Source organism: Copadichromis virginalis, linkage group LG15, assembly GCF_057382275.1.
Source record: "Copadichromis virginalis isolate Kocher_CV1m ecotype Utaka linkage group LG15, C_Virginalis_male_GT1.1, whole genome shotgun sequence".
NCBI classification, from domain to species: Eukaryota; Metazoa; Chordata; class Actinopteri; order Cichliformes; family Cichlidae; genus Copadichromis; species Copadichromis virginalis.
Genome location: NC_140632.1, coordinates 33,568,471 through 33,579,395, shown reverse-complemented (window position 1 = coordinate 33,579,395; position 10,925 = coordinate 33,568,471). Strand labels below are relative to the sequence as shown.

Genomic DNA, 10,925 nt, shown 5'->3' with positions numbered 1-10,925 from the left:
ACAGTCACCTTTACGGCAGCGCCTGTTCTCTTTAATTCCCGATCGCATGTATGACAAGCCATTAGTGCCAAATATCGCCCCTTTTCTAACCCGTGGTTTTCTGCCACCCGGATGGCGCCTTGAACGCACCATCCGAGTGGCCAATAAACACGATTCTGATTATGAGGTATTTCCCTCTGGACTGGATGGCACACACGAGTAAATTAAGTAGAAAAATGTCATGTTTAAAGCCTCTTTAAAAATTGTTTTTTGGAAACCACAAGAAGAGAAATATGTTGCATTCCCTTATGTCATTTTACATCTTCACTGTCAGTAGACAATTGTGAACATATTTTGATCTGGCTTTTTTTCCTTAACGCAATAGACCTGGCACACATTCTACAAAGACAACTCTCTTCCTCTGCTTCAAGCTCTTTGCTTGTAGCTTGAACCTATTCGCTGGAACGTTGAGGACAATATAATTGCACAGCAAAGCAAGACACGGGTAGGCAAAATTCTTCATGTTTCTCGTGCACGGGAGAGACCGGACAGACGCCGTTCCTTCGCTTGACCCCAGTTGCTCTCTCCGTTCTCCCGTAACACTGCTCTTTTATTGAGGTTAAATGAATATGCATAGGGTCATTAACATATAACATCTCACATAGGTATACATGTAAACAAAGAATACTGTGTGTGTGTGTGTGTGTGTGTGTGTGTGTGTGTGTGTGTGTGGGGTCAAAGTGTGACCCCATAAACGACTTCCTTAACCTGCTGGTCTGGAAAATCCAACAGTTCATCTAAACAAAAAGCACTTAGACTAGAACAGACGTAGCTACGTTAATCCTACCATAAAACAATAAAACAAGGTACGACCTCTCCATGCTCCTAGGATGTAGGTGTGCATTCCAGTGTGGAATACACACCAAGCCTTTGCAGCCTGCTAAAGATCACAGTCCTATCACTACACAATTGATTATACACCTCTAAGCATATATGGTTAAATATTTCTAAGCATAAATGACAATCAACAATACAAAACCTAACAGAAGCGCAAATACTTATCTCAGTCAGAAAGCAACGCGTCCTTGACTGATGGACCCTCTTTAACTTATCAATTATGCATTTAACAACTAAACTTGTATTGGATGTTGTGTTTGTGTTGGTGCTTAAAAATTATAGTATAGTTCATAGGCGTGTCACTATAAATGTTTGTTTAATGTATGTTTCCAAATTTGCAGTATTGATGGAGCACTTGAAGATGGGTCATTTGGGTGACTAGTAAACGATGAACACAGGACACCAAATTGCAGAATGAAGTTGATTGAAGCAGAAGGGAAGCCACATCTCTGCCTTTTTGCACTGAAGGAAAGTGAAATTACTTATGACTATGGTGGGAAAGAATGGCCCTGGCGGAAAAAGGTGGATCTGTTATATAAAGATAAAGCAAAATGCACAAATGTTTAATTATATTTAAGAGAGTATCAACATGTATGAAGTAAACTGCCCTCAAGTCTGTTTGTCATTCTGTAATTACACATATACACACAAACTTGGAAGATGATGTTTGATGATAATAAACCCTTTGAGTAAACATTGCATCAAACTTGCAAACTTCTTACAATGTCAATATAGGAAGCCCAATAAGGTACTGGGTCTGATTAATCCAGACCTATTCCACTAGATCAATCAGGCAATTTGCAATACAAATGCTTGATGGTGTCTCTACACATTTTCAATGACTTTTTAGTAGAAGTCCTTTTTATCTCAATCCTTATTAATTAATGTAGGATAAACATTTTAGCTTTTCTGTTTCTCATTAGATCATTCTGCCAGAAGTCTTTGAGCCAAGAATGCATTCTGAAACATGGCCTATGTGGCCCATAATGAGTAGTTTGGTCAGGTCAATTTAAGATAAGATATCCTTTATATCTATCTATCTATCTATCTATCTATCTATCTATCTATCTATCTATCTATCTATCTATCTATCTATATATATATATATATAGTTTACTAATTAGTCTGTTTTTAAAATAACAATGTTTTATATCTCAAATCTGATGAAAAAAATTGATTATTAGGATGATGCAGTATATCATATTCATAAGTTTAAAATGTGTCTTAAACTTAAAAAAAAATCTGCTTTTTATTCTGAATTATGCGTTGGTTTTAAATTCACTTTATGCTTGTTTATATTTAGTGGTCTTAGTGAATATAATTTGTGATGTGTGGGATCGCTACTTTTTAAATTATAACTTAATGAATCATCGGTTGTTGTCTAATGCTGTGGTTTCTTTGTATTTGTAGAATGCCGTTGTGTGTGGCATAAGATCTGCCTCCAGACATCTTCAGAAGACTGGGATATGTCCGACGTAAGTGTACAGTGAAATTCAACCTGGAAAGACTCAGATACGGAGAAAGAATTAGACATGCTTTATTGAACATTAAATATTTGGCGGTCAGACCCCGGCGGGAAAACTGTTGATAAAAGCATTGCTGATTGAAGTAGGAGGTCTTCCCCGGGGTCTGGACACTGGTGGTGGTATGGAGGCAGGGGGCAAGCATGGGGGTGCAGGGGTGGTGGAGGGATGCGAAAACGCTGAGAGGCCGAGCTATGGGTGAAAGAGCTTAAATGCCCGGAAGCTGAATGGAGGCGTAGGTGCGAGGGAGCTCCGGATTGGCTGCGCCGGAGTGAGCAGCTGAAGGGAGTTGAGATGATGATGATGATGGAGACGATGTGCAGGTGTGTCTCCCAGGTTGAATTTACGCAGGCTTCATTATAATATAGTTAATATTGACGTAGATGCAGTTCGTGAAGATTGCCACATGTTGCTTGCTCTTCCTTTTTCTTTCATCACAAAATTATAAGGATAATCAGTTTTGTAAGTGTTGTCTCAGATAGAGAATTGAAAGCAGAGAGATTTTGGACTGGATAGAGTGTAGAAGTTATGTGAGAGAGGCCAGAAATAAATAAACACATTGTAAAAATATTACTTAGATTTTATTATAATCCTTTGTAAAAAAACAAAACAAAAAAAAAAACAAAACAGTTTCATACAATCTAGTCTCAAAGGTTTTACAAATTTTGATCTGTGGGGGTCATTGTGGGAGGGGCTCTGGGACCAGGTTAGGGCTGGTGTCTTAGTTTTTTTGTTTTGTGTTTGTTTTTTTTGTTAATGTCATTGTTCAAAAAATATAAATTGGATATTAGAAATGGGACAAATATCAAAAAAGTACTGAATCGATCACAGATTGCAAATTGATCAAGCAGAATCAAAATACTTGCACAAAATACATATCTGCTGCACATTTTCTTCTTTAAATCGGGAGGTATTTCTTAGTACTTTTAAGACATCTAGAGACTTTGGTTTACGTCCCGAGCTCTGTGACGTGAACAATTTAGCATTTATCCTTCCCATGTTTATTTCTGTTATTTAATCTATGCTGTATTTACGAACAGGGTGATGTCTCATCTGATGAAGAATACATCCCAAATTCTGCATCAGATTCAGAAAGCTCAGGAACAGAGTTGTCTATTGAGTTACCTGGACCATCAAAAAACTCCCATGCTGCTAGCATGCCTGATTTATGCGTTACTTTTGCTGAAAAAGAACAGACCATGGATGTTAAGAACAACTTTGAGCACATTTTGAATGATCTTGAAACTACTGATGATCTTCATCCCGACCAAGAACCAGACAGCTCAGAGTCATGCCAGCAGAAAACAAAAGATGCATGTAGCGAAAAGAGTACTGTGGATATTAGCCAAAATGAATCCCCAACCAAGTCAACAAAATTAATCAAAAGCACAGTCAATTTTTGTTTTGTGTGTGGAAAACCTCAAACAAAATTTGCACGTCATCTGGAGACGCATGTAAATGAAAATGCTGAAGTCGCCCAGGTGCTTCAGTTACCCAAATCATCAAAGGACAGAAAAGTTCATCTTGAAAGGTTACGAAACCTTGGTAACTTCAAGCACAACTCTGCTGTTAAAACCACAGGATCAGGTTGTCTTAAAGTGAAAAGGATCTCAAAAAAGAGCAGCAGCAGCGCTGAGACATACGAGTACTGCTTATACTGTAAGGGTATGATATCCAGAAAAGAAGTTTCTCGGCATATGAAAAGATGTGCTTTAAGACCAGAGAATAATGCTGAAGAGAAGCTGAAAGATAGTCTTTGGTATAGCATCTACTCAATCCACAATGTCTCAGCCAATTTCAAGTGAACTCTACTCAGTACTGGGCAAGATGCACAAGGATGATGTGTCTAGTGCAATAAGGAATGATCATTATATTATGCAGTTGGCTCAGTCTCTTTTTAATAAGCATGGAAGTGACAGATCAAAGCATGAGTATATAAGACAGAAAGTAAGGGAACTTGGGAGATTACTTGTGACTTTGCGTCACACAACAAGAATCCATAATATGGAAGAGGCAATAAAACCAGCCAACTTCTTTATTCTTACTAATGCTGTCAAGAGAGTTTCAGGTTTTGATACTGAAACCAGCACATTCAAAGCCCCAAGTTTGGCCCTGAAGCTTGGACATTCTCTCAGAAAAATAAGTGATATTATCATGTGTCGTGCTCTCATGGAAGAGGATCAAGAGGCTCAATCAGGAGGTTTCACACACTTCATGAAACAAAGTGGTCTGAATTAGTTTCCCATTCAGCCTTATCAAACCTGAGTGAGGCAAAATACAACACGGTCGACAGCCTTCCACTGACCAGAGATGTTCAGAAGCTGCAGTTATATCTTGGTCAGCAAGTGGAATCGGCTAGGGAGAAACTAGGTGATAACCCAACAGCAGGAACTTATGCAGCACTAGCAAAGGTGATCCTTTGTCAAGTGATTTTGTTCAATAGGAGGAGGGAAGGTGAAGTAGCACGTATGACTGTCAAAAATTTTGAAGATCGTGACATGTCCAAACTAAACGATGACATCAGCTCTGGGCTTACAGAAGTTGAGAAAAGGCTTTGCCAACAGTTTGCCAGAGTGGAACTGAAGGGGGAAAAAGGACGAAAGGTGGCTGTGATCCTGACTTCTGATATGACCGATAACCTGTCACTCCTCGTTAGTAAGAGGAAAGAGTGCGGGGTATCTGAAAACAATATGTACCTTTTCGCCATTCCTTGTAGTGATGGTCACTACAGAGGGCAGTTTGGTCAGTTTGCAGATGCTTGCGGAGCAACAACAACTAACCTTCGCAAACAGATTGCCACGATAAGCCAAGTCATGAACTTGAAAGATAATGAACTAGACCAGCTGGCCGATTTCCTCGGCCATGACATTAGGGTCCATAGAGAATACTATCGACTGCCCCAATCAACAATTCAGCTGGCTAAGATCTCCAAGTTGCTCATGGCCATGGAGAAGGGAAGTGTGAAGGATATTCAAGGAAAAACTCTGGATGAAATTGGTGGTATGCATGGTTTATATGTTGTTAAATCGGCTTGGTGTTTGTGAATATGGTTGGTCTAATAACATTTTTTCAATTTTATAGATGACATAGATGGGATGGCTACTGGATCACAGCAACTCCCTGATGCTTCCACATTGCGAGGTACTGAAATTATTGTATTCTGTGTTATAGACTTTGCAGTTGTATTGATAAAGTATTTAAAATTTACATTTTTATATATTTAGATAATGTTATTGCAGTTCTGTTTGTACTTTGCTGTGTAGTTAATACCATTTACAGTGAGGAAAGTAAGTATTTGCTATTTTGCGAGTTCTCTCACTTAGAAATCATGGAGGGATCTGAAATTTTCAGCGTTGGTACATGTCCACTGTGAGAGACAGAATCTAAAAGAAAATTCCGGAAATCACAATGTATGATTTTATTAAAATATTTTTGTATATTACTGCTTAAAATAAGTATTTGAACACTTGCTTATCATGCAGATTTCTGACCCTCAAAGACCTGTTATTCTGCTTTTAAACAGTCCAACTACACTCTGCTCATGATTCTAATTTAGCAGCACCTGTTTGATGCCGTTAGCTTTCATAAAGACACATGTGCACCCCACAATCTGTCAAAAGTGTTGCAGCAACATGAGTAAAACCAAAGAGCTGTCCAACGACACAAGAGACAAAACTTTAGACCTTCACAAAGCTGGAAAGGGCTCCAGAGCCACTGCCAAGCAGCTTGGTGCGCGTGCACCAAGCTGATTTTTGTTAGAGAGACTTCTGGATGTTATTCAGGATGTCGCCATAGACAAAGTTGAACAGCGCCTCCTTTGACTTGGTTCCGTCCAGCTGCACAACATCAACAGCTGATGCCTCCATGATGTTCTTATGTTTCAGGTACATGGGCCAGACGTGGCCGTCAAAAAGGCCAGGTGGGTCTGGTACCAGATGGAGCGCGTGCAGGTGACTGTGCGTACCCTCTGCAAGACTCCTGCAGGCGCCCCTGAAGGGAAGAGGCTAATGTCTTCCTCGGACTGGAGCCCCACGTAAGATCTCAGCTCGTGGGGTGTCAGTGATGCTAAGAAAGGTGAAGAATCAGCCCAGAACTACACGGGACGAGCTGGTCAATGACCTGAAGAGAGCTGGGACCACCGTTGGCAAGGCTACTATCAGTAATACACTGAGACGTCATGGTTTAAAATCATTCATCACACTGAAGGTTCCCCTTCTTAAGCCAACCCATGTCCAGGCCCGTCTGAAGTTTGCCAGGGACCATCTGGATGATCCAGAGTCATGGGAGAAAGTCCTGTGGTCAGATGAGACCAAAATAAAACTTTTTGGTCTAAACTCCATTGTTGGGGTTTGGAGGAAGAAGAAGGATGAGTCTCATCCCAATAATACCATCCTACAGTGAAGCATGAGGGTGGAAACATCATGCTCTGGGCTGTTTTTCTGCACAGGGGACAGGACCACTGCACTGTATTAAGGAGAAGATAAACGGGGACATGGATTGTGAGATTTTGGGCCAAAACGTCCTTCCCTCAGTCAGAGCATTGAAGATGGGTTCTGGCTGGGTCTTTCAACAAGACAAAGACCTGAAGCACTCAGCCAGGAAAACCAAGGAGTGGCTCCGTAAGAGTCATTTCCAGGTTCTGGAGTGGCCTCACTAGTCTCCAGACCTCAGTCCAATAGAAAATCTGTGGATGGAGTTAAAAGTCTGTGTTGGCCCAAAACATGACAGATCTACAGAAGATCTGTGTGGAGGAGTGGGTCAAAAGACCTTCTGCAATGTGTGCAAACCTGGTGAAGAACTACAGGAACTGTTTGGCCGCTGTAATTGTTAACAAAGGCAATATTAATATAGTTTGACTCAAGTGTTCAAATACTTATTTTACAAAGAAATATACAAAAAACTTGTTATAAAATCATACAATGTGATTTCCGGAATTTTCTTTTAGATTATGTCTCTCACAGTGGATATGTACCTATGATGAAAATTTCAGACCCCTCCATGATTTCTAAGTGGGAGAACTCGCAAAATAGCAGGGTGTTCAAATACTTACTTTCCTCACTGTATGTATTTTCTATCTATCTATCTATCTATCTATCTATCTATCTATCTATCTATCTATCTATCTATCTATCTATCTAGATAGATAGATAGATAGATAGATAGATAGATAGATAGATAGATAGATAGATAGATAGATAGATAGATAGATAGATAGATAGATATGTATCAATACATGAGCGGGACACAGAAAGGAATTGGCAAGAATACCAGAGGCGCAAAACACCAGCTACTGGTAGACAGAACAATCAGCCGAGACTGCAAGACCAGACTGACCAACCTGTGCACTGCCTGGATTGATTACAAGAAGGCCTATGACTCAATGCCCCACAGCTGGATACTGGAATGCCTAGAATTGTACAAGATCAATGGGACCCTAAGAGCCTTCATCAGGAACTCAATGGGGATGTGGCGTACAACACTAGAGGCCAACTCCAAGCCCATAGCACAAGTCACCATCAAGTGCGGGATCTACCAAGGAGATGCTCTGTCCCCACTGCTGTTCTGCATAGGCCTGAACTCCCTCAGTGAGATCATTAACAAGACTGGCTACGGATACCGACTACGGAACGGAGCAGTTGTCAGCCACCTCCTGTACATGGATGACATCAAGCTGTATGCCAAGAGTGAACGAGACATCGATTCACTGATCCACACTACCAGGCTATACAGCAATGACATTGGAATGTCGTTCGGACTGGAGAAGTGTAGTCGGATGGTATCAAAGAGAGGGAAGGTAGTCAGAACTGAGGGGATTGAACTACCAGAAGGCAACATTGCAGACATAGAGGACAGTTACAAGTACCTGGGGATCCCGCAGGCAAATGGGAACCATGAAGAGGCCGCTAGAAAGGCTGCAACCACCAAGTACCTGCAGAGGGTCAGGCAAGTCCTGAGGAGTCCAGATACAGACGGACAAAATGGTGGTGGCTAACCAACCGGACATAGTGGTGGTAGACAAACAGAAGAAGACGGCCGTAGTGATCGATGTAGCGGTTCCGAATGACAGCAATATCAGGAAGAAGGAACACGAGAAGCTGGAGAAATACCAAGGGCTCAGAGAAGAGCTCGAGAGGATGTGGAGGGTGAAGGTAATGGTGGTCCCCGTGGTAATCGGAGCACTAGGTGCGGTGACTCCCAAGCTAGGCGAGTGGCTCCAGCAGATCCCGGGAATAACATCGGAGATCTCTGTCCAGAAGAGCGCAGTCCTGGGAACAGCTAAGATACTGCGCAGGACCCTCAAGCTCCCAGGCCTCTGGTAGAGGACCCGAGCTTGAAGGATAAACCGGCCGCAGGGGCGTGCTGGGTGTTTTTATATATATATATATATATATATATATATATATATATATATATTTTTTTTTTTTTTTTTTTTTTTTTTTTTTTTTTTGCTAGAAAAATCTATCAATGACAATGAAGAAATATTAACTTCTGTGACTTCTGATTTGCCTCACTTCTCCGAGACTGCAGCTCAAGGTACATTTTCAATGTTGTACTCAAAGTTTGCCCAACATATCTTATGTAATGAGCTGGGATCTGTGAGTTAGTCCTGTTCAGAGACAAATCCAGTGAAATGTGCAGTAACGTATTTTAACAGCGCACATCACGTATGATAACGATGCTCTCTTGTTTCATTAATGCCACTTGCATCTCTGTTTTTCATTGCATTAAAAATGAAATCAGACTTTACTATTAACACTACTATGCTGATTACGATAACCTGGGATTGTGTATAGAACAATATTACTAACCATCAGTACATTTTTACATGGTCGATTGTTAGTTGTTCCATTCCTAATTGTGACGCTAATGCTTTATGACTAGTATTTTGATGCTTCATCAGTTTTGGTCAAGCAAGATTTGGCCTGTGCAAAATCTACATCATTTCCCAGTAAACTCATTACCCAAGGTATTGTTGACTTCATCCAGTTCAGCAGCATTGCCATGTGTATAGTTAGTATAATAGAACTGGCTGTCACTGTCCCCTCTGTGCCCATGGTGTTTGATTGGTAGGCAGAAAGCCTCTTTAAGCCCATACATTTATACTGTGCAATATTTTTTAGATGACCAGGGGAATGATGCCTGTGTGACTTCTGGTTCACCTCCTGTCCCTGACTCAGTTACTAAAGGTATGATATAAATCAGATGCCATGTCCATCACTAGGCACTATGTGCAGTCAACACCAACATCATGTGGTTAGACATTATATAACATATAAAGAAGCTGAATGTATTTTGTGTTTACCAAGCAGTGTGATGAACTATCATGTTAATGAAAACAATCAAACTTTAAATTTTATCAGGTCTACAGTCTATTTATTATCACACACAATTTGTTTAGACAAGTACCAGCTTGTTTTCACAGTTTTGAACACCATCTCTACCTACAAGTGCATCTCACATGATCTTTTTAAACTTCAAATTTGTTTTGTTTTATTGAACAGGTTTACGTGTTTCATCAAGGCGGTGTGTGAAGAGACCATGGTCTGAGGAGGAGATAGGAGTGGTGATGAAACATATGAAGCCTTTTATTGAAAACGGTATCACTGTCACCAACCAGCAGTGTCTGAAGTGCAAAGAAAAGGAACAACCTATCTTGGAGACGAGATCTATTCAAAACATTCGAGATTTTGTGCGCAACAGAGGACTGGCCTTTAAAAAAAATAAATAAATGTTAAACACTAAATGCACTTTTTGACAGTCTGAGCCTTTACCTTTCTGGGCCTGATTTCAAGGTTAGTGTTCTCCATTCAAAAAGTATGTAGTTGACTTCACTGTGCTCACAGGCAGTGTTTTGTTTTGATGTGTGGTTAGCCTGAGTCTTTTAATGCCAGGATTCACTTTTATTTTCCTTCAATAATTGTTACAATGCTGTCCTTTTAAGGAATTGATTATTGAGTTGGTTATATTAAATATAGTTCAGTAATTCAACAAATGTGTTGTGTGTTGATATAAGTCTTATGTTTAACCCTTGTATGGTGTTCGGGTCTGTGAGACCCGTGTTCAGTTTTTTTCAAAAGAAAAATTAAACAATTAATTATTTTTTCACGTGTAAATGTGTTGTGTCTTTCCACTCACTCCACTTGATTATAACTGATTTATTTATAACATTTTATATAAAAGAAAAACGAGAAGCACATTAATTCATAAATGTGATCTAACAAAGGTAAAGGGAAAAAATTAACCATGTTTGCTGTTCATATGTCTTGTAATTGGGATGAAGTAAACATCTGTTGAGTAATTTAACATAAAATTGTTTGATAGTGTTAATTTGGAAAGCCAAAACTCTAGCAGGTCCACCAGACCCATGAACACTGGCTGAGTAACAAAAATACGAACACCACACAAGGGTTAAGTCATGGTGTCAGCCCGACTCACCCCTGGTATGCAAAGGTGCTGTTTTATTGGTCAGCCACTCAGTGCCAGTTTCTTCAGGACAATGAAAAACTCTATAAAACATAGTTTGTT

At 40.1% G+C, this 10,925-nt stretch overlaps 1 protein-coding gene across 1 annotated transcript; it reads left to right on the top strand.

The window, feature by feature from the left end:
* The first annotated feature begins 4,685 nt into the window (after positions 1–4,685).
* On the top strand, positions 4,686–10,426 carry LOC146692800 (uncharacterized). Its single transcript, XM_085432992.1, has 5 exons — positions 4,686–5,399; positions 5,481–5,540; positions 8,853–8,933; positions 9,521–9,586; positions 9,902–10,426. Exons 1-5 carry the CDS (start codon positions 4,868–4,870, stop codon positions 10,126–10,128), a joined length of 966 nt encoding a protein of 321 aa, XP_085289118.1. The 5' UTR covers positions 4,686–4,867; the 3' UTR covers positions 10,129–10,426.
* Positions 10,427–10,925: the final 499 nt, after the last annotated feature.